At 40.8% G+C, this 27,489-nt stretch overlaps 6 protein-coding genes across 6 annotated transcripts in view; 5 read left to right on the plus strand and 1 right to left on the minus strand.

Annotated features, from left to right (window-relative positions):
* Window positions 1-662: 662 nt before the first annotated feature.
* LOC108595353 (zinc carboxypeptidase-like) lies at window positions 663-2,200 on the plus strand. Its single transcript, XM_017980580.2, has 5 exons — window positions 663-845; window positions 899-1,026; window positions 1,082-1,469; window positions 1,527-1,914; window positions 1,971-2,200. Exons 1-5 carry the CDS (start codon window positions 663-665, stop codon window positions 2,174-2,176), a joined length of 1,293 nt encoding a protein of 430 aa, XP_017836069.2. The 3' UTR covers window positions 2,177-2,200.
* Window positions 2,201-2,416: 216 nt separating this feature from the next.
* LOC108603832 (zinc carboxypeptidase-like) lies at window positions 2,417-4,013 on the plus strand. The gene is made up of 5 exons (XM_017992973.2): window positions 2,417-2,598; window positions 2,658-2,785; window positions 2,842-3,232; window positions 3,345-3,729; window positions 3,786-4,013. The coding sequence occupies exons 1-5, from the start codon at window positions 2,431-2,433 to the stop codon at window positions 3,989-3,991; spliced, it is 1,278 nt and encodes a 425-aa protein (XP_017848462.1). The 5' UTR covers window positions 2,417-2,430; the 3' UTR covers window positions 3,992-4,013.
* Window positions 4,014-4,455: 442 nt separating this feature from the next.
* Window positions 4,456-6,029, plus strand: LOC108595343 (zinc carboxypeptidase-like). The gene is made up of 5 exons (XM_017980569.2): window positions 4,456-4,632; window positions 4,692-4,819; window positions 4,876-5,266; window positions 5,371-5,755; window positions 5,818-6,029. Exons 1-5 carry the CDS (start codon window positions 4,465-4,467, stop codon window positions 6,027-6,029), a joined length of 1,284 nt encoding a protein of 427 aa, XP_017836058.2. The 5' UTR covers window positions 4,456-4,464.
* Window positions 6,030-6,135: 106 nt separating this feature from the next.
* On the plus strand, window positions 6,136-7,814 carry LOC108607593 (zinc carboxypeptidase). Its single transcript, XM_017998495.2, has 5 exons — window positions 6,136-6,306; window positions 6,359-6,495; window positions 6,551-6,935; window positions 7,154-7,538; window positions 7,601-7,814. Exons 1-5 carry the CDS (start codon window positions 6,142-6,144, stop codon window positions 7,792-7,794), a joined length of 1,266 nt encoding a protein of 421 aa, XP_017853984.2. The 5' UTR covers window positions 6,136-6,141; the 3' UTR covers window positions 7,795-7,814.
* On the minus strand, window positions 7,790-20,112 carry LOC108607592 (myosin-VIIa). The gene is made up of 10 exons (XM_017998494.2): window positions 19,832-20,112; window positions 18,067-18,330; window positions 16,818-17,939; window positions 15,488-16,003; window positions 14,420-15,424; window positions 12,756-12,965; window positions 12,414-12,700; window positions 10,305-11,828; window positions 9,121-9,244; window positions 7,790-9,059 (listed from the first exon to the last, which is right to left on the minus strand). Exons 1-10 carry the CDS (start codon window positions 19,853-19,855, stop codon window positions 7,809-7,811), a joined length of 6,327 nt encoding a protein of 2,108 aa, XP_017853983.2. The 5' UTR covers window positions 19,856-20,112; the 3' UTR covers window positions 7,790-7,808.
* A 2,995-nt stretch (window positions 20,113-23,107) lies between these two features.
* Window positions 23,108-27,489, plus strand: part of LOC108607704 (slowpoke-binding protein) — a 35,719-nt gene continuing 31,337 nt past the window's right edge. Inside the window, exons 1-2 of the mRNA XM_017998702.2 lie at window positions 23,108-23,177; window positions 23,598-23,797. The gene's annotated coding sequence lies outside the window, so the exon portion shown is untranslated. The remainder of the gene's footprint in view (window positions 23,178-23,597; window positions 23,798-27,489) is intronic.

Here is a 27,489-nt window from a genome sequence, read left to right on the forward strand (position 1 = left end):
TATGCATAACAATTAGCAGTGATTACAAAACTTAAAATCCTTATCTAAGTACTTAAAATTAATAGTAATTAGATTAGATTATAATGTGCGGCACAATTGCTTAATAATATAAAGTAAATAGACGACCAACTCTGCGTTTCAGAATTTGCCGCATAGAAAGAGAAAGCGCAACAGAGAATTAGGAGGGAGACCGTTGGATCCAAACCATATCAAACATGGATACCGCCGAAAATTATTTTTAATAAATTAACGTCATCATAGCGAAAAAAAGCGCTAACTAAAGATTAACACGCTTTAGGTGCTATGCAGCTACAGATAGTTATCGCGGATTGTAACTTTTCTTGTTAGGCTAAGCCTTAGCTTGGGAAAGTCGGTCAATACAAGAAAAAATTTTAAATTCCAACTAGATCTGCATTGACTTTGTCAGACAGAAAACATAAGCTGGGGCTCTCAATGTAAGAAACTTTTGAATAGATAAATTAAAATCTACCCCTTTCCAGTCCATTTATGAAATTATTAATAATAATTGAAGAGCATTCATTTGTCGAGCTTACCTTTTTAAAATGCTAACAAGAGTGTTAGCGATTAAATGAGATTATTGAACGATAAAACGATTAATAGATAGCACACATTAGTCTTTGGGCAAACGCCTAACGGTAAACATGATTTTTAATACGCTGAGATCCCTGGCGACAATAACACTGATCGTCCTAACCGATGGGGCCAATCTGGAAGCAAATAGGGGAAACCGTGTGCGATATGACAACTACAGCGTATATAAAGTACGATATCAGAACAATTTAGAGCGTCAAACATTGCTTAGCCTAACCCAACAGCCGCATAGTGTGAGTAATATTCGATTATCAAATCGTAAATCTAAAAACAAAGACTACTTTAGATTAAACTGTGGCATGAAGCAAGGCACGAGCTACACTTGTTGGTTAGTCCACAAAGCTTGCCTGAGTTTGTGACATTTCTAAGCAGAAGCAATTTCAGTGCAGAAATTTTTATTCAGAATGTGCAAAAGTAAGTTGAAATTTGCAACCTGATTATTTTTGCAATCGAACTAACTTTTAACTAGAGCAATAGATAACGAATATGCGGCGAATTCAAGAGCAACTGACGACACATTTAGTTGGAAACGCTACAATAACTTAGCTGAAATTGAAGATTGGCTGGACGACATTCTCGCCAGATACCCCAAAGTTACCGAAGGATTTGTAATTGGTAAATCGTACGAAGGTCGCCCCATACGTGGTATCAAGATCTCGTATAAAATCGGCAATCCGGGAGTATTTATCGAATCGAATATACATGCTCGCGAATGGATAACATCAGCTACAGCTACGTGGTTCATTAACGAGTTGCTCAGCTCCAATGAGGAACTGGTGCGCGAATTGGCCGAGTCCCATGATTGGTATATAGTGCCTGTATTGAATGTGGATGGTTTTGTTTACTCGCACGAAAAAGTAAGTGCTTATCATAAAAAAATTCACGTTCTATGATTAATGCTATCGTATCTACAGGATCGGCTATGGCGCAAAACTCGACAGCCGTCGGCTGGTTCGAGCTGTGTTGGCGCTGATGCTAATCGAAACTATAACTCTCATTGGATGGAAAATGGTGGTGCTTCAGCGGATCCCTGCGCGGAAGATTATGCAGGGCCCTTTCCTTTTTCGGAGCCAGAAGCTAAAGCAATGGCTGAATTCATCAGCGGCATCAAGGATAAGCTAAATGTTTTGTTGGCATTTCATTCCTACAGTCAATTACTATTATCACCTTATGGACATAGCAGTGAAGTTGTTCCCTACAATCATAAGGATCTAATGCAAGTGGCCAAGGCTTATGCTGATGCGGTGCAAGCCTTGCCCTATGGTACTATCTACCAGTATGGCACCTCAGCTGGATTACTGTGTAAGCATACATTTTAAATTTATTTATAGGCAGTAACTATTTTATTCTTCAATAAGATCCTGCATCGGGTGCTACGCTTGATTGGGCATACAATGAGCAATATATACGGATCAGTTACACCATAGAATTTCGTGATACAGGAAAATTTGGTTTTGTAATACCTCCAGCTTATATAATACCCAATGCTGAGGAGAATTTGATAGGTATTGTGGCATTATTAGCTGAGGCTAAAAAGCTCGGTTATCTAAAATTGAAATATTAGCTAAAATTTGTTCGAATTTTATCAACATGAAATAAAAATAAGGCAATTGCCCTATGAATTTCCTAATTACATTTTTATCTTTGATTTGTAAATCCATTTGGTGCAACTAATTTGAAATTTTATCAAAAAAAAAAACCATAAACTCGCATTTGTAGTTGAAATTTGAATGCAGCCGTCTTCCAAATGCGCACCTTTTAAAATGAATCGAAGTTAGCAGGTAGAATCAGTCGTTGATCAAACTTTGTGCATTAAAGATGAATACATTGGCGCTCAAAGTATTTGCTGCCTTAGCATTAATTCTGCTAGTAGAGAGTGTCAGCGAGGACCAAAAGCGCTATGACAATTACAGCGTATATAAGATTAGGCACCCAAATCAGTTACAACGTCAATTACTACATAAGTTGACAAAGCAGCATGAAAGTGTGAGTTTCTTTCAAGTGCAGTTGAATTCAATATGGTAATTATATTTATTAAAACGCAGTTTAGTTTGTGGCATGAATCAAGAGAGGAAATCCATTTGATGGTTAGCCCCCAAGCATTGCCTGAGTTGGGCAAATATTTAAACAAAACATATGCAAGGTCAAATATGTTTATAAGCAATGTGCAAGAGTAAGTACAATGTGGTATAATTTGTGTGGGAAATCCAACAAGTTCACTTCAAACAGACTTATAGATAACGAGCAAGCGTTGAATATGAAAGCTAGATTTGGCCCCACGGTTAATTGGAAGCGCTATAACACTTTAAGTGAAATTGAAGCGTGGCTAGACGATATACTCATTAGATATCCTGGTGTTACCGAAGGTTTTATACTTGGAAAATCGTTTGAAGGTCGTAATATACGTGGCCTTAAAATCTCATACAAAACGGGTAATCCAGGTGTATTCATTGAATCCAATATACATGCAAATGAATGGATTACCTCAGCCTCAGCTACTTGGATGATCAATCAGCTGCTTAGCTCCGCGGACAAGCAGGTGCGTGAAATGGCAGAGTCACATGACTGGTATATAGTGCCTGTGCTGAATGTGGACGGATTTGTTTACTCTCATGAAAAGGTAAGTGAGCTTATACATTTATATATATAGTGTAATGTATATAATAAATCGACGTTAATCAAGATCTTTGGTGGAGACTCTAATCTATAATACATTTCTTGATATTCCGCAGGATCGACTGTGGCGTAAAACTCGACAACCTTCGGCTATTTCAAGTTGCATAGGTGTCGATCCCAATCGCAATTATGACTCTTATTGGATGGTTAATGGTGCGTCGAATGATCCTTGTGAATGGACCTATGCTGGGCCACACGCATTATCAGAGCCTGAAATAAAAGCCATGTCTGATTTTGTCAGCAGCATAAAGGATAAGCTAAATGTTATGTTAGCCTTCCACTCGTATAGTCAGTTGCTGCTGTCCCCATTCGGACACACTGATGAAGAGGTACCAGAGAACTACGATGATCTTATGCAAGTAGCCAAGGCATATGCTGATGCGGTGCAAGCCTTGCCCTATGGTACTGTCTACCAGTATGGCTCCTCAGCTGGATTACTCTGTAAGCATATATTTTAAGCTTATTTATAGGCAGTAACTATTTTATTCTTCAATAAGATCCTGCATCGGGTGCTACGCTTGATTGGGCATACAATGAGCAATATATACGGATCAGTTACACCATAGAATTTCGTGATACAGGAAAATTTGGTTTTGTAATACCTCCAGCTTATATAATACCCAATGCTGAGGAGAATTTGATAGGTATTGTGGCATTATTAGCTGAGGCTAAAAAGCTCGGTTATCTAAAATTGAAATATTAGCTAAAATTTGTTCGAATTTTATCAACATGAAATAAAAATTAGGCAATTGCCCTATGAATTTTTTAAAGATTATTTATAACAAACAAGTGATTGTCATTAATTTTATTTGAAATTTTATCAAAAAAAAAAACCATAAACTCGTATTTGTAGTTGAAATTTGAGTGCAGCCGGCTTCCAAATACACTTTGCCAAGCAGTTCGCAATATACTCACACAGATCAATCTATTTTATGGGTATAAGAGTTCTTCAAAATACAATGACGAGAACATGTTACATAATTATATACGCGTAATACTCTTCTAATACTGTAACTCAGCTTAGTATACATTCTAGATATTTTGGCATACCCTTTCTTTATTTATTATTGCTATAGCAAAAGGGTATATATAATTATGTTGTAAAATGCGTACCTTTTAAAATGAATCAAAGTTAGCAGTTAGAAACAGTCGTTGATCAAACTTTGAGCATTAAAGATGAATACATTGGCGCTCAAAGTATTCACTGCCTTAGCATTAATTCTGCTAGTAGAGAGTGCCAGCGAGGACCAAAAGCGCTATGACAATTACAGCGTATATAAGATTAGGCACCCAAATCAGTTACAACGTCAATTACTACATAAGTTGACAAAGCAGCATGAAAGTGTGAGTTTCTTTCAAGTGCAGTTGAATTCAATATGGTAATTATATTTATTAAAACGCAGTTTAGTTTGTGGCATGAATCAAGAGAGGAAATCCATTTGATGGTTAGCCCCCAAGCATTGCCTGAGTTGGGCAAATATTTAAACAAAACATATGCAAGGTCAAATATGTTTATAAGCAATGTGCAAGAGTAAGTACAATGTGGTATAATTTGTGTTTGAAATCCAACAAGTTCACTTCAAACAGACTTATAGATAACGAGCAAGCGTTGAATATGAAAGCTAGATTTGGCCCCACGGTTAATTGGAAGCGCTATAACACTTTAAGTGAAATTGAAGCGTGGCTAGACGATATACTCATTAGATATCCTGGTGTTACCGAAGGTTTTATACTTGGAAAATCGTTTGAAGGTCGTAATATACGTGGCCTTAAAATCTCATACAAAACGGGTAATCCAGGTGTATTCATTGAATCCAATATACATGCAAATGAATGGATTACCTCAGCCTCAGCTACTTGGATGATCAATCAGCTGCTTAGCTCCGCGGACAAGCAGGTGCGTGAAATGGCGGAGTCACATGACTGGTATATAGTGCCTGTGCTGAATGTGGATGGATTTGTTTACTCTCATGAAAAGGTAAGTGAGCTTATACATTTATATATAGTGTAATGTATATAATAAATCGACGTTAACCAAGACATTGGTGGAGACTCTATAATACATTTCTTTTTTTTCCGCAGGATCGACTCTGGCGTAAAACTCGACAACCTTCGGCTATTTCAAGTTGCATAGGTGTCGATCCCAATCGCAATTATGACTCTTATTGGATGGTTAGTGGTGCGTCGAATGATCCTTGTGAATGGACCTATGCTGGGCCACACGCATTATCAGAGCCTGAAATAAAAGCCATGTCTGATTTTGTCAGCAGCATAAAGGATAAGCTAAATGTTATGTTAGCCTTCCACTCGTATAGTCAGCTGCTGCTGTCACCATTCGGACACACCGATGAAAAGGTACCAGAGAACTACGATGATCTTATGCAAGTAGCCAAGGCATATGGCGATGCGGTGAAGGCCTTGCCCTATGGCACCGTCTTTAGATACGGTTCCTCCGCTGAGATACTCTGTGCGTAAGAAATAGTTCTTTGAGTTGAGAATCCTCTAAGTATATATATTTTTTATTTTTAGATCCGGTATCGGGTTCTACTAAGGATTGGGCTTACAATGAGCAGGACATCAAAATAAGCTACACTGTGGAATTTCGAGATACAGGCAAATTTGGTTTTGTGCTGCCACCAAGCCACATAATACCCAATGCGGAGGAAGCTTTGGCGGGCATAGAGGCACTGTTGCGGGAATGCAAGAAATTGGGCTATTTACAACTTAAGTATAAAGTGTAATTGCTGATAAAGTAGTGTGCAATAAATCAATCAAGTAGTAACAATAAAAATTGTGGCAGAAATGCTATTGAGCTGTAAACTGGGAAAAAATGCGTTTCATTCGTCAGCTACAATGCGATCGATTTGGTTATTGGCCACGCTTGCAGTGCTGGCTAGCGCCAGGACACTCAAGGAGCCGGCAAAGTTGAGCTATGAAGGCTATGAAGTGTATCAGTTGAACATACGCAATAAGATACATCTACAGCTTATAAACAAGCTGACTGAAATGAGCAATGAGGTAAGAGAAGTGGAGGCTGGTAGTCGTTTTATTTACAATTTAGTTTTGGTAGTACAACATCTGGAAGGATTATGAGGAATACAGCAAGCAAGTGCATGTCATGGTGAGTCCTAAGGCAAAATCACACTTTCAGCTGTTGTTGAAACTATTTGGCATAAGCAATGAACTCATGATAGCAAATGTGCAAAGGTAATTTCATAAATTCAAGATTTTATTTAGTATTTAATTCAGGACTTGCTTTTAGACTTATCGACGCAGAGCAGCCTGTTACTAGAGATAGCGGCGACGGGTTTGGGTGGAAGCGGTATTATGAACTGGAGGAGATTGAGGCTTGGCTTGACAGCATATTGGCTGCCTATCCAAGCGTGACTGAGGGTTTTACGATTGGCAAGTCTTTCGAGGGCAGAACCATACGTGGTATCAAAATTTCACATGGCACTAATAAGCCTGGCATCTTTATTGAGTCCAATATACATGCTCGTGAGTGGATTACTTCGGCCACAGCCACTTGGTTCATTAATGAGCTGCTTAGCTCGAAGCAGACTGCAGTGCGTAGTCTCGCTGATAACTATGACTGGTATATAGTGCCTGTGTTCAATGTGGATGGCTTTGAGTACTCACATCGCAAGGTAAGTTTAGGATAACGTAATATTTTGTGATTTTACGAGCTGAAACTTTCAGCAATCGTAGACAGTGTGGGACTTCCTTAGCTCTAAGATCTCGTTTTTGACCATTAAACTTTCTTTCAAGGCAGTGATTACCAAAGATTGTTCCACCTACTGGATAGTTCGAAAAGAAAATTCGCAGTATAAATATTTACTAAGCACTCTAAATGATTTAATTTTAGGATCGCATGTGGCGGAAGACGCGGCAACCACATCCCACCAATAACTGTATAGGCGTTGATGGCAATCGCAACTTTGATTCGCATTTTATGGAGAATGGCGGTGCCTCAGATAATCCTTGCAGTGAAACCTTTGCCGGCGCGGCACCTTGGTCGGAGCCAGAGACAAAAGCCCTGTCAGACTACGTAACAAGCATTAAGGATAAATTTAACGTTTATCTCTCATTCCACTCGTATGGTCAGTGGCTGCTGACGCCCTATGGTCACACCATGGTGCTTCCACCGAACTATGATCACTTGCAAGACATAGGTGCTGCTTTTGCAGGCGCCATCAAGAGCTTACCCTATGCGACAGAATATGTGCACGGATCCACGGCTACAGTGCTTTGTTGGTTTTTAGTTCAATTTAAGCGTTAAAGCTCCTGAAACTTACTTCAAACTTTGTTGCAGATGTGGCTTCAGGCTCATCGGTTGACTGGGCATACAATGAGCTGGACAAGAAGGTGGGCTTCACCATCGAGTATCGCGACAAAGGACGCTTTGGCTTTCTGCTGCCGCCAGCGCAGATATTGCCCAACTGTGAGGAGCTCATGGCAGGCATGATAGCGCTAATTGACAAGACCAAACAGCTGGGTTATTTATAAGGCAAGACTGTATTTTACGTAGCGGCAATAAAGTAACGCATATATGAGGACAACAGATCGTCCATTTTGTAGCCCTGTGTGGTGCTGCAGAGCAACTTCGAGGCGCCTATCATGTTGCCGAACCGTATGTGAAAATGATTCTTCCCAGAGCTCCACATTCCCAGCTCCGCGTAGCCATAGCTACGCAACAGTTGTTTGGTGTGTGCGTTCAACAATTGCAAGCTGCTGGAGTTAATAGCAATTAACAGCTGTTCGGGTAGCGATTCATCGTTTTGCTGCTTGATGGCGAAGAAAGTGGCGCCAAAGCACCGCTGGTTTGCCAACTCGCGTAGAAATATGAGCTTGGCATCGTTGGACTCTAAGTGCTGTGGCTCCAGTTGCAGCTGCCGTTGCCACTCATGCAACGTTTGCAGTGGCACCAAATCTTCAGGCACAAGCAGCGTTAGCAGCTGAGCCAACGGCAAGGCCTCAACCTCATCCTCCTCCCGCGCATTGTATATAATGTTAGCCAGCTGCAAAGCCAGCTGCATATCTATGGCATAGTAGCCCTTGAGATATTTGTGCAGCTCTTGTGGATAGTTAAAAATCAAGTCCGCATTAACATCAACGCCCGGCTCACAATTGAACCAGAGCTTGCGCATAAAGTGAAGCTGATAGTGTCCATCGCACTGGGTGCGTATGGACTTCTGCTGGCGCAGATGCTGCAGCAGCTCCGTTATAAAGTCAAAGACAAAGGAAGTCTCGGGCATGGCATAAACCTTCTCGCCCAGCTTAAGGAATATGCTAAAGCCCACATGTGATTTCAGCTCCAGCCGCTGTGCTATGTCTTGAATTAACTGCGCGCCGTTTGTATGTGATTCGATCTCAAAGGCCTCGACGGTGTTATCGGGAAAGTATATCTTATGATAGATATGCATGCAGCGCTGTTGTATGCCCTCCACTTCAATTGAATGCGGCGCCTGTTTGCGCGTGCCATACTGCAAGGTACGCTTCAAACGCTTGAGGCAAGCATATGCCAAAGCATCCGCTCGTAGCCGCAGCAGCTGCAGCAACTCACGCATTATGAGCGTGCTGGGCGTCATGAGTCCTGTGGCCAGATACAGCAGATCCCAGCCACATTGTTCGCTCTTCAGAGTCGCATTTGAGGTGAGCTGCTTCATTAACTGGCAATAGATCTCGTCGCAGAGCAGAGGCTGCTGCAGCGCTGGCTGAAAGATTAGATCCGTGTTCACAGGTAAATTGCCGCGTGGTATATCGCCCATATACTAAGGAGAGTAAAGTAAAGAACGTTAGACTGGGTTAAGTACTTAGTTGTGCAGCTCTTACTTTGAGTATATGATGGTAAATGACCAGTGCCTGTTGATAGAGCTGCGGCTTGTTGGACAGCGCCTTGAGCAGAGGAGCTTTCAGTGGTTCCGGCGAGTAACTCCAGAGTGGGACAGTATCGGGGCTGCAAATATTTAAAAATAACATAAATCTAGGGGTACATCTTTATATTTTTAAGCAGCTTCATCTCCTAGCAGTCAACATATAATAAAGTCAAATAAATAATAAAAAAGTCAATTGGCTTGAAAGAAATTTTATGTATGGACATTTACATAGCGAGATAATGAATTATTTAGACTGAAATTCTCCGTAAGGTAAGGATTGTTCTGTTCTGTAACCAAATCCTTGCCTTCGCAGGACATTAACAAGCACAAGTCTTGCCCTTTGCTTCAGGCATACATTTTCTCACAATTTGACAAAAAAATAGTCTGATTCTTAAAATGTTAATGTCTGATACTCTAAACATTGTTATCTCATTACATTGTGAATTTTAAAAATTAATATTTTTTTGGTAATTTTTGCAACTTATGTAAATTAATATGGAGCAGATAGAGCAGGCTCTGGAAATTTCAATAATATTTGCTTGGAAGTTTTATAGCCACAATTTTCATCATGTAAAAAACAAAACACATCGAATTAAAGAAATATATATTATTAACTGTGGGTTCTGAGTCAAGTATTTTCGCATCAGCCAACGCAAATTTTCTGATAAATGATGCGATAATACCCTGTTATTATAATAAATGCCAAGAAACTTGTTGCAGGTCTTATTTTCATACGAAATTATTACCATAATGATCATAATGCTATACAAAATTAACAGCACATAATAATAGGATTATGATTATGAACTTTTCATGTCCACAGTTCGCTGTAGTCTTTCTCGGTTTGTTTATTCTAAGTTAAACTCGAATTGCTTAGCAATACTCTGGGCTTAGTTTCAAGTTTAGTGTCTGTAGCTCTTATAGTTGATGTAATCTAGGTGCTCATACAGATAGACTGCCGTGGCTATCGAATCGGATCGGCGCCCATATCAAGAATATATCCTTTTCGGGTCCGCCGCATCTCCTTCTGCTTCTGCAAATCGCATTCAACTTAATTATAAGACCACTTGTACATTTTTAGAGAAAACGATTTCGTAAAATAAATTACCACTTTATAAAGTTAAAATAATGTAAACTTACTCATTTGGTTCGCGATAAAGCATTTCGGAAAGCAGCGCCAGACTATGTTGGCGATTCCTCGGCGCCTCTGCTGCCGTCGCTAGATTGGCTGGCTTCACACCACCAACAGCAGAGTGTTCCTTGAACACCTGTTGCAACTCCAAGCTGGGCATTGTCAGTGTGGCCAGCACCCGCACACGTGCCGTAGAAAATTCACCCCACTGTCCTTTGACGCAGCCACGCCAGATGCTCTGAGGCTCTGCGGCCATTAGCTGAGCACCTGAAACTCCCGGCTCAAGCTGCACTACATCTCCGACATCAAAGCAGAGCAGCTCAGCCTGCTGACTCTCTATCGCCACAGCAAAGCTGGAGCGTTGCTTAAGATTCACCAACATGAAGTCAATCAATTCGAGAGCATCCAAGGCCTCACTGCACTGCAGCACAAAGTTCTCCTGCTGCGCAGTGAGCACGAGCAGTCTATCGCTGGCTGCCAGCTCAACCTTTAGCAGCTCCGCATAGCTGCAGCTGGCCAGCACTTGCTCCGTTTCATCGATTAAAGCCAAGCCTGTGGCATTCACCGCCAGCATAAGCTCATCGCTTTGCAGCTTTGGTCCGCTCAAGCGTAACACTTCAAACAGTCGCGAATGCCGCATGGGCCAGGACAGATGAGCAAACAGGCAAATGTCCTGCTCAGCACGCTGCTGTCTCTCCGCGGCCACGCCCTGCTTCACATACGAGCTGCGCTCATAGGTGGCAGCAATCAGGCGACTCCAGACTTGAACAGCTCGCTCTCCAGGCGCCAGCAGATCCTGCGGCACATAGGCGGTCAAATCCGCCTCACTTAGCTGAGACGCATCACTTGCGCCATGCTCTATATAACAAGCCAAGGCGCACACCATGGCAATGTCCTTCTCCGATCGGCACCGATATTCTCCGCATCTCAAGCCCGCCACAATTTGCTTGTAGATCAAGTGCGTGGCTTGTGCATCCAGTGCAGGATCATACCAGGCACCAAAGAGTTCCTTGCGCAGATAAAGCTTCCAGGGAGCATCCAGTTGCCGCTGTTCGCAGCTGGCAATGGCATCCAGCACATGCTCGCGTCCGGCTCCCAGAGGCAGTAACTTCTCATGCAGCGACAGCACTAGGCCAAAGCCGAAGCCATCACTCAATCCCAAGCTATCGCATACCTGCTGTACTGTCTCTCTGGCCGTGCTAGCGGCATCCAGCTGCACTTTCCGCACTTGACCATCCATCAGCTGAATGGCAACCTTCAAGGGTTCCCGACTACGTATGGCACGCAACTCAAGCATCGTTGGCGGCTGAGTACGCGCTCCGTTCGCCAAGGTGCGCTCCAGATTATGCTGCGAAGCGCCTGCGTGCAATTTGGCAGTGCCGAGCTTCATGAAGCTACGCAGATAGGGCTCGAAAGTGTCGCTGGGCGGGAAGCAGCTGAGGCAGAGTGAAAGCAGCAGCCAGCCGCGGGAGATTGAACTGCGGCTGGGATTGAGACACAGCTGCTTGCAGATCTGAGCAAGTATTTCGTCCCTGTGTGAAACATAGAGTTGAATAATATTTTAGTAACTGAAGGTAATTAACAGAATATTTAGCTGGCAAAAGAAATGCAATAGAATCTAATGAATTCATCTTAAAGCTACATATTTTTGAATATATATACATTTTGTACAATATAAATTTGAATTCAGCTGTGAATGCATTCTTATTGAAATACTTTAATGATGAACTAATACAATTTTGCACAATTAAATTCAAATCGTTAGGTTAAATTATTTAATCCTAAACTGAACTTATTTGTATATATTTTATTATCAAATTGAATGGGGTTTTTTAAAATTTAATTCAACTATTCTTTTAGTTTTACTTTTCCTTAGAATTTAATTTTAGTTCGAATTTACGACATTTAAGAATTAATACAATTTATATTTAAATTGTATAGCGATTGTTATATATGTACCTATAAAATCACATATTTGTATTTTGATTAATGAAATAAAATCTTAATTTACTTTAATTTTATACAAGTAATATCTGATGATTGATTTGATTATGCTTATTGAAAAAAACCTAATCGATATTAATTTAAATAATATAAACTTAATGAGTTCTGTGTACCTCAAGTTCTCCTTTAATATGCCGTGGCCAATAATGAAATAGATCTTGTCTAGCTGACTGCTGCTGACTTGTAGCCAAAGCTGATAAAACTCCTCGGCCGCATTTTGACCAATGCCGTGGAACTTGGGTGATTTTCTCAAGGTCTGGCGCACAAAGCGGCGCGGCTTACAGCCCAGTATGACAGTCAAGTCTTGCATTATCTGTGGATTACTTAGCGACTGGGGCGACATAGTGGGACTGGAGTCCAACGCATCGCCCATGAAACGCAAAATCATTACCCAAATGGTCTGAAATGCAAAAAAATTAGATTTAGGCTGTCAAACTCTTAAAAATTGCACTTGCCTTGGCTGCCATTTGTTCCAGGGGTAATTCATGTTTCAACAACGGTTGCTTCAAGGGCTTCTTGTCATGCTGCGCCGTGTTGCCACCACAAAAGTATGTGGCAGCATATTTCAGAAAACTAAAGTCAGTGGTATCCAGTTCATTGGGCACGGACTTGGGCAGACGTATGGTGCCGCCAACAGCTAAATTACTGCTAAGTTTCAGTTTTAGCTGCAAGTAAGTGTATATAGGTTATTTCTTTAAGTGTAGCTGTTAAATGTTAACTCTTATACGCCTAAGTATCTTTTAGTTGTTATACGACTCTAATCTGAGTAAGCTCTTATATTAAATTGCAGCCGTCGATAAGAATCCGGCATTTATTTACAATCGTATTGTATTTTCATTTATCATTTGACTGGCAGTGGGTTTTAAAATTTACCGTTCGCGATAAGTGACTCTAAGCATAGTTAGTATGTGCCTGCTGCTTAACATATTTGTCATTCTAATATGGATCGCTAACTGGAAAAGACACGGTGCGTATGCGTAATATTCAATTGCTGCTCTTGAAATAAAAATTGCGAAGTTTTTCGTGTATGTTTTTTTGGCTGTTGTTTCATTTAAAAATTTAAAATTGTTGGGAAGTTCAAGAAAAAAAGTATGTTAAGAGGTTGAGAAATAAATATTTGTTGTCTACAGTTCAACAAATTTTGTGATTTGGTAAGTTTTTATGTATGGAAATTAAATTTAAGTTGAGTTGAATTTCGCAAAAGATATTTTAGCTTAAGCTAAGAATTATTATTTAAAGTATTCTATAAATAAAACTGTTTACTAACTTCCCGTTATAAAAGCAAACAAGCTTTCCAAACCAGAGCCATAATAATAATAATAATCTTAATGGCCGCAGCACTCGAACCAGAGCCGAAGTATACTTTAGATTATAACGCACTTATCAATAGCCTAGAGGTGTTTATGTAAATATTAATATATGTATATATAAATGTATAGGTATATAGGCGCTACGAGGGGCACTTTATCAATTAATTAAAAAAAAATCTTATCACTAAACTTACAAAACATATTGAGAAATAAAGACAGTTGAGTATTAACTAAAACTGAATGTCAGAGAGTCTTAAACAGATTGCGCTAAGCTGTTAGTCTAGATGGAATGTGCTGTGCGATAGACAAGAACACCAAACAAATGCCACAACCAGACACAACGGACTTGGGATGAGTCAGCAGAGGACCACAAATGAAACAAATGAGGCATATGTACATACGGCCTAACCTCAGTGGGTTTTATTTACAAAATACAATAAATTAGTTACAAATATAAAAAAAATAAACAATCACAAATATTTATATGCAAGTACGTTTTATATACAGAGCATGGCAGGCAGAGAAGCGCTGAAGGTTTGTCTGCTTAAAATGCATTTTAAATAATATCAGGCTAATAAGCTGCTACTTAACACTAGTTATAGTTATTAGGGATACGCTAGTTTGTTCAGGGCTGTCCCAGCGCGCGAAACTGCTAGAGACGCGTCTGATTGATAATTTTACGAGGCGCTGCCTCATAGTAGTTGACGGGTCGGGACAGCAGCTTGGTAGGGCACGTCTTTGCGCAGGCGCAGCTCGCGCTCGAACATCAAGGACTTTTCCTTGACATTTGGTCCCAGTGGGCCACTCACATCGGGCTCATCGTTGAGAAAGCCAAACACATCGTCCACTATCTGCTTCGACGACTCCGCATCAATGTAACAAGAGCTCGGCAGGGCGTGTCCATTCTGTTGAGCGCTGCTTGCTGGTCGTGTGGCAACCACAATGGGAGTCACACCCATTGGCGGTGGTGGGGGCAAGGACATGCGCGCTTGCAACGTTGGTGCAGGCTGCGGCTGCCTGGCTATCAACTGCGGCTGCTCGGCGCGTTTAAGCGACTTGCTGCGCTTCGGTTGCTGCACTGCAGCCATGGCAGCGGCATTTCTGGCTGCTTGTTCTGCTTGCAGCCGCAGCGCCTCTGCAGCCGCTTGTTGCTCCTTTAGGCGCAATGCTGCTGCCGTTGCTGCCGCAGCAGCCGCTGCCTGCTGCTCTTTAGCCTGCTTCAGCTGCTGGCGCTTGGCCGTCAATTCGAGCGCGAAACGCTTTCGGGCCAAGTAGCCGCGACTCAACGCCTGCAGCTTAATCATGCGACTGCGTATCATACTGAATCTGCTGCTCAGCTGCTGCGCTGCTATGCAAGCGCCCAGACGATGGAAGCCACGCTGCATGGTGCGATAGCGAAGCCGCTGGACGCGTCCGCGCCAATGTCGCTGCACCGTGAGCACCGCCTGGCGATACTTGGCCAGATAGCGTCGGAAGAGCACGCGTCGGAAGCCACGCTGAATGGTAACAATGCACTTGAGCATGCGACGCGAACGCTCCGCCTCGAGCAAAGCGTCGTCCTCATCGCGCAAAAAGAGTTTGGTGCGGCCAAACTGGCGATCGGCATTAGCGGGCAGCACGCTCTCGCAGATCTGACGTGACAGCAGGCGGCAGTCGCATTGCTCCAGAGGCGGCGTGCGTGGCAGCAGTAGCCGATAGCGTTCGACAAAGGCGCGATAGACATGGCGAATGGGATATCCAGCGCGACGAATGCGCGCGGTTTCCATCATGCCTGAGTAGCGCAGCTGGCGCACGCAGAGCTCCTGATCAAAGTCCTACGGAAGTGAAATGAAATATATTAGCTAATAATTTTAAATAGTGTAGCTTGCTGCACTTACATTTGCTTGCTTGAACTCATTGGGCTTGATGCAGCGGATGAAGTAAGGATGCGCTTGGGACAGCGTTCGCATTAGCATGTCCAAGGAATTGCGAAACTTGACACAAAGGGTTGGCTGCTTCTTCGCCGTATCCATGGGCAGCTCGTGTGGAAATATGTCCACCAGATATTTGTTGTTCGCCCGCTGCACCAGCGAACGCAAATCGGTGCTGAAGGAGTCGCGATTCTTCTCTAGGAAGCCCAATGGATTGTACATTACCACGCCCGCGTAGTGGCGAATGCCAAAGAGTGAGGTCTGCGTGGTTTTGCCTTTCACATAAATGGAGCGATTCCCATGCTGGACATGCAGCTTCTCCAGCAGCGTGCTATCCGTGCCCTTGGGAAACTTGGACTCCTCATCAATGAGCGACATTATGTTCACTGGCTTCATGGCTATCAAGTCGAGGATATCCTGATTGTCCTGAAACTCTATGTGCTGCCAGTTGATGTGCTCCAGTTGATACTCCGCTTGCTCCATCTGCAGAAAAAAATTTATTGATATATTGTAGATTAATTTAGATCAAAATTAACTTGGCGCTAGTTAATATCATTGCTTTTTCTGTCTGTAAATCTTAGAATCTAATTGATTTAGGTTTAGTTTTTATAGTCATCTGGTAATAAAATAATTTTTTTACTTTGAATTAAATAAAACTCAAAAAGAACATCGATGCTTCTCATCGTCATTGACACATTGACACAGATCTGTGTCTGTTGTCGCTATTCTTCTCGATCATAAACTGAGAAGTTGTCAGTAAGGCAATTCAAAATTTTTCACATTTCACAAATAAATTATTCCATACATATCTTTCTCAACCGCTTGTAAGCTCTTGCATTTGGTCTGCCCAATACTCAAACCATCAGACTAAAATTGAATGTGTTCAGAAAAATTCTAATTTTAGGGTTTCACGTATTTATATACATCCTCATTCCAGTAGACTTATTGAAATAAATTTCCCCTCGGACAATGCTTAGCGTCATTTATGTTTATGATTTAATAAGTGATAATTAGTTTATGACTTAATTGGTGAAGTAAATTAATTTTTCAGTTCTCTTGAGATATACCTGCAATCTATTATCTATTATCCAACAGTTAGGATTCTTTAATTCTTTTTTCTTTAAATTTTAAAATGCTTGCGTTTAATAAACTTTCAATATCTGCAAACTTTTTCTTTTACCATCGACTGCTGATTGTCAACATTAATTAAATAAAAAAAAATAGTTGAAATATTGTGGACACTGTACAAAGCGCTTTTGCTATAAGCAAGGAAAATAACTCAGTTCGATGCACTCACCTTGAATATGTGGCCCACAAAGAACTGCTGGAGATTCTCGTTGGCATAATTTATGCAGAGCTGCTCGAAGCTGTTGTTGTCAAAGTTCTCAAAGCCAAAGATATCGAGGACACCGATGCTGTTGACTGGCTGCGCTGGCTGCTTGTTGATGGTGTCATTAATGCGACGCACAATGCGCACAAAGATGCCATCGTAGAGTGACTTGACAAAGGCGTCGCGTCCCTCGAGTACCGCCTCCTTGGACAGGCTGGTAACCACATGCTCGCCATGCACAAAGATTGTGCGCTGGGTCAACGCCGCATTGAGCGAGGCGTTGGGCAGGCCCAGCAGCAGTGCGACGCGCTCCAAGTTGACAGCATCATCCACTTCGGCAGCCTCCAGATTGGCCACCTCAGTGGCCTTGAAGCGCAGATTGCCCAAATGCAGAATGGCCGCCAGCAGGCTGAGTATGCACCACACCTCGTCCGGCTTGAAGGACAGCACTTTCATGGCTGCCCGTATGTCGGCAAAGTCCTTCGCATCCTGTTTGCCAGGCAGTGTAAAGCAGCCGCCTTGCGCCAAATAATGATACTGACTGGGCGACTGCTCCTGCAGCTGCAGCCGCTCACGCTCTGCGCCGCTCAAGCCTGCCAGCATGCAGTAGAAGATGTGATAGTTGCGCTCCTCCCGACTCTGGAATACTATGCGCGACTTTTCCAGCAGATATTGCTGTATGCGCGCTCCTTGTATAGCGCCCTCTGGCGTGAATCGTATGTCTATGTATTTGCCAAAGCGCGAGGAGTTATCGTTGCGCACAGTCTTGGCATTGCCAAAGGCCTCCATGATCGGATTAGCCTCGATGATCTGCTGCTCTATCCACGAGTGTTTGCCGCTGATCGCCGCCAGATATTGCAGTATAAGCTTGGTGCTTTCCGTTTTGCCAGCCCCTGACTCGCCACTTATGACCACGCATTGGTTCTCCTTGAGCCGCTGAAGTCGCTGGAACGCATTGTCGCTGATGGCAAAGATATGTGGCGGGAGCTCGCTGAGCTTCTTGTTGCGGTACAACTGGATCTCGCGATGCGTGTAGATGGGTAGGATCTGATAGGGGTTGATGGCCACCAGCATGGAGCCTGTAAAGGTCTGTAAAAAAAGATTGATTTATATTTAAATAATTGCTATTATAAAAAAAGACATTTTATTAAAACAAAATCACTTGTTATAATTTATATTTTTGTTTGCTAATAATATTAATTATATTCGCACTTACATAAATAAGTTTCTTGGCATAGCGCGTCTGTAGATTTCTCAATATGGTATACTCCTGTAGATCGCCCAGTGTAATCATATCCTCCACATCTTGGTGCGAGGTTAGATGCATAGCCTTGAGCACATCGCTCGCCGGCACCCAAAACTGTTTCTTGGCATCATCGCAGACTAGCGTTTGGGACTTCTCCGTTCGGACGATGCGTGCGCCAAAGGGCACAGCGAACTCGCTGCTCGTGTTCTGTGGCTTAACCCACACATATTCGCCCTGCAATTAATGAAAGGGAATGGGAAACACGTTAGAGCTTGAATGACAGCTGCTATCGTTGTAAATTGTAGTAGTAATGATGTACACGCGTCCAACTTGAGAAACGTGATTAGATAGCGACAGTTGAATTATTACCCAATGTCAAAGATATATAATTTTTTGTTTAGGGTGTGAGGTGTAACAATGATTGAAGCGCATGTTAAGCAATCCATGTAGTTGGAATTGGTCTGGTAATGTTCAACGATAACGCGTTTTTGACTAACGATCAAAGCTACCGAGCCTATGGCTATAAGCAATAAATTAAAGTACAAATTAAATATCTGTAATTAAAGCTAGTACAGCTATGAAAAGTGTAACAAAATTCAAATTCCACATTGTCCAACAATTAAGGAAATTATTCTATATTTGCAGTTTGTTTAAGCAAAACAGTAGCTCCAATGCAAATAATACACAATGTCTTTACTATATGTGAACAGTGGGCCATGTGAGTATACACACACATTTGCTCCAGTTGCAAATTGTTTATCTTATCAGTGGAATGCCGATATTCAAAACGGAATCTTATCGAATTTTTACAGACGCCAACAAAACATAACATGGCTAATAATTGCCAAAAAAAATAAACAATAAAATCACATTAGTTCAACGAAATTTGATACCCTTACAAAGCATAAAAATAATAAACATTGCTTGACTAATGCACTTTATTGCCTTGCAAAATTTCACGCATTTCTATGTTCGAGCTATTCCCATATATCCGAGCTATTGATATATTTATTTCATTTTGTTTATCTACAATAACATAAGACACTGATTAATTGATAAGATAAACTGCTTTCAAATAAAAGACACAAAACTGCAAATCACAATAGCTAAACGATTTGAATAGATTTGCAATACGCTTGCTCATAAATACGCTGACTAACATTTTAATTTGCTTGTCTAATCGTAGTCATTGACACTGTTATAAAACATGGAACAACGATCGAAATGAAGTCATCCTTATGCCAAAATTCCATTAGTATTTAATTGAAAAATAATTTCTTACGCTGCGCCTAATCATCGATAAACAAAGAATATAAGATAATCACAAATTTCGCAGGTGCAAGCAGCGATTAAATAGAGCGAAGCTATAGTAATGATTTACTCAGCTTGATTGCTGACATCATCACAAAACAATTCAAGTGCTAAAACTTGAGTATTACTTCCGATAAAAAACGAATCTTAATAATTTATTTTCTTTTTTGGTTTCTTGGAATGCCTTGTTGGCAAGTTGTATTTCATATTTGCAATTCTAATCGATTTGTTAATTGATAAGAAAATGTTCCGTAGCTGTGACTCTATCACGTGCTTAAGCTACGCGTCTTAGCTTAAAGCACTGCAAAAAGCTGTTCTAAGTTTGTAAGTCCCCCAAGACTGCTGGCAGCAAGAAAAAGTTCAAATTGTTGTAGTGCACGCAAAAAAATGTTGCTGACAAGCAAAAAATATGCAAACCACTTACATGTTCCCGCAGAAACTCGGACATTGCTTTAGCCTTTTATTGCGATATTGTGTGATTTTTTTTTCGCTTTGCTTTCGCCGTTTTGCGCACAAGACCAACTTTCAGATTTGTGTGGGAAACGAGCTGTAACACTGACAATAGACACACGCGCCGTAGATTTGTTCTTTTGCTGTTTAATTGGCTAACAAATATTTGCACAGCAATTGGGTTTATTTTCACAGCCGTTTGCACTTTTTTTTTTTTTTATTTAGCAATGTGTTGTTTAATTTCGGAGTTCCGCTTGGGCTCTGTACGGCTTGGTGTCTCGTTCACTTGTGCGGCGCTGATTGCCCCGCAACGCCTTCGTAGCTGTCATTTAATTTCTTATCTAACGGCGGCGTTGTTGATATTGATAATGAATATTGACTAGTTTTTTTTGGCAGCAGCTGCTTTGTCTTATCAGCCCTGCGCCTCCTCCCTCGCATATAGAAAACTCAGGTGCTTATAAAGTTGGAAGTTGCACAACTTTAGCCAAGAACTTGAACTGACAATTACATAGCCAGCAAAGCGGACATATGTGATTGTACACACACACACAAACAAACACAAACACACACACACATGTCATATCTATCGATCCAGTGCTTGACTGCTTATCTGACGATGAGCTTGACTATCGTCTGGTATATAACTGACCAGCCCTATGAGTCATAAGTGACACGCTTTAAAACAAAATGCTGCAGATAAGGGCTGCAAATAATAGCAAATAGTGTTCCCAATGTTTTATGCAAAAATCTGAGCTCAGCCAGATTAATTGTTTATGGCCAAGTTCGCAATTAATTTGATATATTTTATGCAAGTATAAAGCGAACTGCGCAGTGCATTTCTCGATGAGTTACGTTCCATAACTTTAAGCGCCATATGGTCTTTATCTTTATATTTAAAATTATTGATTGCTTTCATATACTGCTTGTGAAATACGATAAATTGCACTGCAAAGTTCAATAGAGTTTGCTTTCGTTTGACGTGTGATTTGTCATAGTGTTTGCTTATCACGAAGCTATCTAAAGTAAATTACAAACATATTAGCTATGAGCATTGGCATTAGATAAACACTTGAGTCATAATTCACTTTAAATTACACGAACTTGGCAATTAAACTTAAACAATGTATAAGCTTTTATTATCAATCAGCCAAGACAGCATTCATTTGTTATTATTTATTCATGCTGCCATCAGCAGCAAGCAAATCCCTTGTCTGCCTTGCTTACTTGAATGTTTACCCACCACCACCAGCACCCACTGGGCGCTACTCAGTTTACAAATTCATTCATCGTTTTTCTTTGTTTTTGTTTTTATTGTAGATAATTTTTATTTGGCAGAAAGCCAAGTCGAGTTGGCCAAACAAATTGTTTTGCGATAAGCGTTAAGGCGAATTTCTAGTAGCTTGAACTAGTACTAAATATATTACGAACTTTGTATGCATCTGACTTTGTGAGGGGCGTACACCCCGAGCTTGATTCAAAAGTTTTCGCGTCTGTGGTGCAATTTAATGCGCAACGCACAGCGCATAGTAATTGTTTAGCTCTCAGGCATTTGGAATGCACGTGAGGGCAACGTGCTTTGATATCCTTGAGGTTTCTTCCTTGCGATTGCTGCTCAGCTGCTCAGCTGCTGGTTGCACATGCAGCGAGGCAGTGAGGCAGTAAGCACGCCGACATGAACAAGCTTTTTGCTTTATTCCTTAAATCAAGTCCTTGGCATAACTCGACGAACTCGCAGTTACTGGCTTTGGCCGCTTTAGGGCATTAAGCCACGGCTTTCTTAGAATGTGTGGATGTTCGTTGGGCGCTGGGGGCATTAAAAGCGCAATTAGGATTATCCTGAAAATACGCTTAGCTACAGCAACAATGCGCTCAGTTGGCAGTTTAGCTTTTGACCCAATTGCATTGCAGCATAAATATGAGAAAACTAAGAGAAGGCAAAAAGAAATTTTTTGCAGCCGGCTGTGTCAGCTGTCGCCGTTGAGAATTCAATTACGGCCTGGACACAGCGACAAGCGACAAGCGAATATAAGTACAAAACGACATGACAAATGCACCAAATATTTGTGTATGCCGACAAGGCCGGCCATAAATTCCGCCATTGATGATAACGGGGCGTATGCGCGACGTTGTCGTACAAATTGTTTGCGCTGTTTTAGTGGCATTGTTGTCGTTGATGTTGCCATCGTCGTCAGCGGCGGCGGCGGCCATCTAAGCAACTCCCATTGCCTAAACGCACACACACACACACACAAATACAGACAAGCACATATATTAATAAATACATATTGTAACATCGTTTCCATCGTTGCACTGCCAAATGACACTGATAAAGCCATCGATGTATTTTACTGCCTCCCACCTCGCTCCTCCCTCACGTCAGTGGCTGTTGCTGACCTATATTTGGGCATCAATGAAACGCGAATAGCACAAAAGTTGCGAGTGCCTGAGTAAAAGCTTCGCTGTAGCCGCTTGGCTGGAGCATTGCCAAAAAGCTTGCGGTGCCAAAAGCTTTCAGCACTGGAAGTGCAGCAAGCTCGCTCTCAGTCGCTCTCTATAGACAATTCTATACCGTAAGTGTATGTTGATGTAAACAGCTCGAAATAATACTTGAATAAATTAATTGAACTATTTATTTAAGTGATTGACAAAGTGCGACATATGAAGTAAAGTCTAGATATTGTCTGTTTGTTTAATAATTCCATATGTATACATTACAGTTTTATGTGAAAATGGATCTATTTTTAGTAAAATTTCCCATTACTAAACGTGCACAATGCTCTCATCGGACTGCAACTAAGGCCGCCGAGTGTGAGCAGCACGGCAAAGAAAATGCCAATAAACAGCTGAGTGACAAAATTGTCAAATGTGTGACAAAAAGTTTGAAGCATAGGGAAAGCTTATTGTTGTTATATTTCTGTGGCAAGCTGAACACGCCAAATGCAAAACAGCTGAAGGATAGCGAGCCGCGAGCGAGAGCGGAGTGAGAGTGGAGAGCTGTTGTGAACAAAATGAAAGTGAAACAGCCGCTGGGAGCACAAGCACAGGCAAGCCATGTGCAGTTGATTATTGTTGTTTTTTTGTTGTTCTTTTTTTTTTGGGGGAAAGGGTGTCAATGGAAATATAAAGTTTACAGAACGCTGAGAAGCAGCGAGAACATCAAATGTCGGCACTTGAGAAGAAACCGCGAGCGTATTCCACACCAGCCAGGCAGTCAATTCAAAAGCGCTCAACTTTTCAATTCAGTTCGAGTCACACAGCGGAGTGGACGTCAACTTTTTACTCTCTCTTTAAACTTTGCCGCGCATCGTAACGCGCTTAATGTTAGTTATAGTTGGATTAATTTAAAATTAAATTAAATCTGTGTGTCCGAGTCCGAGTTGTCCGTGTTGCTAGCTGTTTCGCTTGTTCTTAAAATACCTGTACATACATTCTAAATGCAATAAATAATTTAGGCATTCTTTTCTCATTTCGCTTTCGCTTATTACTGTCTCTTGTTGTTGTTGTTCTGGTGCTTTCGCTGCGCTCGCACTTGGCCCATTGGCCCAGTCCCAGAGCCGAACCGAAATTGCTTTGCTCAGTTGCCTTCAACGAAGCAAGACGACAGGACGAAGCACCAAAATACCTTCACGAACAGGATTCAGTCAGTCGTGCACCAAGTTGCACACGAAGCGCCTTTTGAGTTTTGGCTTCAGTCGCGCGAGAGCAACTGACCGCATCTGTCGCAAATCTTTACCCAACAGCTTCTAATAACTATTGAGCCTTAATAACTGTTTGTGCCTGTGTGAGTGTTAAAAACAATCGCGAATTTTGAACTCAACTGAAAGTGCAACAGCCAACAAGCAACAACGGCAAATCCATCAAATTCAATTAGAATTATAACCGACATCTACCGCTAGTTTCTTAAGGCGGTTCCCACTAAACGTTTCTGCCTTGGTTACAGGTGAGATTACAACAATAGCCTAATGTGACCTAATTGCAGCAGTTAGATTTATATGCACATAAATCAGAGAATTGAGATTTATTGGGGGGACGGGTAATTGATTTTAAAATTAAAATAAATTCAATTGTTTGTCTTGGCATAAGCAAATTATTGCACGCTTTTGCTCATGGCCCTTGTAAAATCCAAATGTAACAATAGCTTTTTGTTATACCACGGATTATTGATTATATTTTATTGTTACGCGTAGAAATTTATATTTTTAGAATGTTGCCCTAGCCACTTCTTAGAAATTCCCACAGAACGTAAAAAACTCCCAGCAATTTTCTTTGTCTTACCCCAGCATTATAACAGCGCATTACGTATACGCACTGTGTAACAACGCCAAGCTAGACTAGTTCATACACTCTCTGCAGCAATTGTGCAGCTGCGCTCCAAGCGAAACTGCTTCTATTACTTCTAATGAGACAGTTAAATTGCAATCGACGCAACTGCTGACGCGCTTTAAATACTTTGAATGCCATTTGGCTAGAATTTCAATTGAAGTGCATTGGCGCCCAAGGACGGAGGACACACCCGTAAACGCACGTAAAAGTGCCGCCGGCCAAAACGAGCTTTTGCGTTGGGTAAGGCACACGAAATGTTACTTTTTAGTTTTGTGCTGAAACTACGCAACTACGCAAACGAATAATGAGTTAAGCATTTTTAGTAGCTTGTCTGTCTATGCGTCTAACTTTTAGTTGAAGAGCGGCAAGCAAACAATTTTATTTGATTTCACTTTGCTTAATGGCTGCTTTTTGCTTTTGTTATTTTGCCTTTTCACTTTGGATTCCTTGATTTGATTTCCATGTTTATTTTGATTGCTAAGTTGCGCGGCAAAGTTGGATCGATAGGCGCCCAAAAGCATAAAAATAAAGACAAAAGACAGACTCCTCTATATAGAAACGAACCACATTGACGCGCCCGAGTGTCGCCGGCGTCGTAGGCGCAAGCATTTTTATGATATTTATGCTAATTATGTGTACGCCACGCCTGAGCGCAAAACACTGCGTATGCGTAATATTTGACATATAACACATTTTACTTTTAGCTCAGGCGTCTTAGTTACTTGCCAGCCAGGCTATTTATAAATGTTCCCAGGCAAACTACTCAAGGGATTAGCGCTGCCCACTAGGGACAGATGTCCAAAACTGCTTACAAGTTGCTTATGCAAGGAGCTGGCCATTCAATCAGTAAAATCGCAAGCCACAGCAAATTGCTAAACTATATACCCTGTGTTAACAAAGTCAAGGAAACTTTGATTAGATTCCATACTCCCATAAGAAAATAAATAGGAAATATTATTATATTTAATACGCCAAATTGGGTAAATGCACTTATGTAATAGAAATATTACAATTTCTTATGACTAGCATCAAATATGATAAAATATGAAATAGGGAAATTATTAAAATTACTTAGCTTCCTATACTGCAAATGAGTCCCATTTGGACTAGTCCTGCACTAATATAGGCACAAATATAGAGAAATAAAATAAAGAATATGGGATAAAATGTTAAAGTAAATGACCGCTATATTCTTATTCAGTGGGTATGTTTTTTATCTGATTTATGCGTGGCGCTGTTAAGAAATTTGTTGGTTTAGCCTTTAACATTTTCTCTTTATTTTTTGTTATTGCTACTAGGAGCGCCACCCAGTCGTTACGCCTACATATTTAGGCGCCAAAACAAACACACTAGCACTACAACAACAACAACAACAAGAACATCAAAACAAAAATAAGAAAAACAAAAACAAGCGAGACCAACTGCTTGTAACTGCTTTCGAATTGTTTGCTCATTTCGCCTTGCGCTTAGACATGCAAAAAGGTCAAAGTTGACCACAGAATTCTTGCTCCGAGCCTTTAGTGGGAGTGCGGGCGCCTGTTTATACAAGCATACTAATGTGCTATTAAAGCTCATTTAAATACACAACAGCCTGGGAGTTTATAACGCTGAGATGTGTCCTTTAAAGCCAAGAGGAGAGAGAGAGAAGAGAGAGAGAGAGTGAGCAAAACTTTTATCAACTATGCTTTAGTATAATTATTTATGGGCCATTTGAAACCCATGGCAAAAGCCCTTGACGTGCGTTACAAGCTTAAAGGTCAAAAGTTATTTGGCTCCAGCCCAAGCCACCTGTTTCGTAACTTGCCACCCATAAATTCCATATAACAATTACGTTTGCCATTTTGCCAACGCAAATTGAAAATCAAAGTCAAGTGATATATCTATTGCCTGACACTTAACAAAATGCCAGGCAATAAAATGCACGTTCATGTGAGCCAGCAAAATTTAAATAAAGATTTGGCTTGATAAAAAAAATGTCAAAAATATTTAATAAATTGCGCTGCTAAACAACTTTTTACCTTTTCAATTTTATGAATAAGTTCACAACTTTTATGTCTTATCAGAAGCCGCACAAACGTTGCTAATATAGGACTTACATCTGTGCATTTAAAGGACTCACAGTTGATGCTATGTCAACGCTTAAACTTGTCAGCTTAGAGCTAAATATGCTAATTGCTTGTGTCAACATATTGACAGCATGTTTGCTTGCTCACATAAAAATTTATAATTTATGCAAACTTTTAAATGAATTGCAGGGCCAGTCATTCACTCTATGTTAGCAATTTGTATGCTTGACTATCATGACTGTTGCTTTAATTAGAATATTCTTTTAACACAAGTTGTTTAACTAACTGCTTGAATGTGTGGTAAGTACTTTGTATGTAGATTAAACAAGTATTTTTGTTTGTCAAAGCACAGACGAGCAGCAAATTAAAAGAGGTTAAGTGAACAAAATAAATATAGATATAAATATACCAAATAATCTATATATATGTATAGTCTGCTTTGTATGCTTTAAAAAGTAAGAGAATGCAGACAATTTTTAAAAATTATTTTACTATTTATTTATATTGGCTTAAGTCACAAATCTTAAGTTTGAAATCTAAATGCAAATAAAATGTACCCCACACCCACAAAAGGGGAAATCTGTGTCGAGTTCGAAGCTGATATTGGGTTGGTTTAATGTGGATTTATAATCCTGATACTAATTGAGATAAGTTGGAATAAAACTTGGAATGATATTTTTCCAGAATCGAAATCCAGCTGGACACCCTAGAACAGACTATATTATTTAAGTGCTCTTTTAATAAATGTTAATGCATATGCATTAGGCATTTGTTTTTGCTAATTGTACAACTTCCGCTTCCGCCCCTCAAAGTGCAGAGTACAAATTGCATTTCCGTTTTATATTGACAGCAAACATTTGCAAATTTTGCTGCAAACTCAATTACACCACCACATGCAGAGGAAAAAAGCAAACACACACATGCGTATAATTATAGCCTAAATATGTTGCGCATTTGAAATTAACATTTCCCGTTACGTTGCATGCAAATAGACTGCCCCTCAGTTGACCAGCTGAATTTGCTGAAACTTTCATTTAATTATTGGCTTTTGCCTTGCCAAGTTTACTGTTGTTGTTGCTGCTGCTGCTGCTGCTGAAATATCAACAGTTGAATGGCTTAGTTGGCAGGTGCACAACTGACGACATTATTATGACAATATTATTATTATTTTCTTTCTTGTTTTTATGGTTGCTGTTGTTGTTGTTGTTGTTGTCGTTGCTGTGGTTGTTTTTCTTGTGGCCTG

Source organism: Drosophila busckii, chromosome 2L, assembly GCF_011750605.1.
Source record: "Drosophila busckii strain San Diego stock center, stock number 13000-0081.31 chromosome 2L, ASM1175060v1, whole genome shotgun sequence".
Taxonomy (NCBI): domain Eukaryota; kingdom Metazoa; phylum Arthropoda; class Insecta; order Diptera; family Drosophilidae; genus Drosophila; species Drosophila busckii.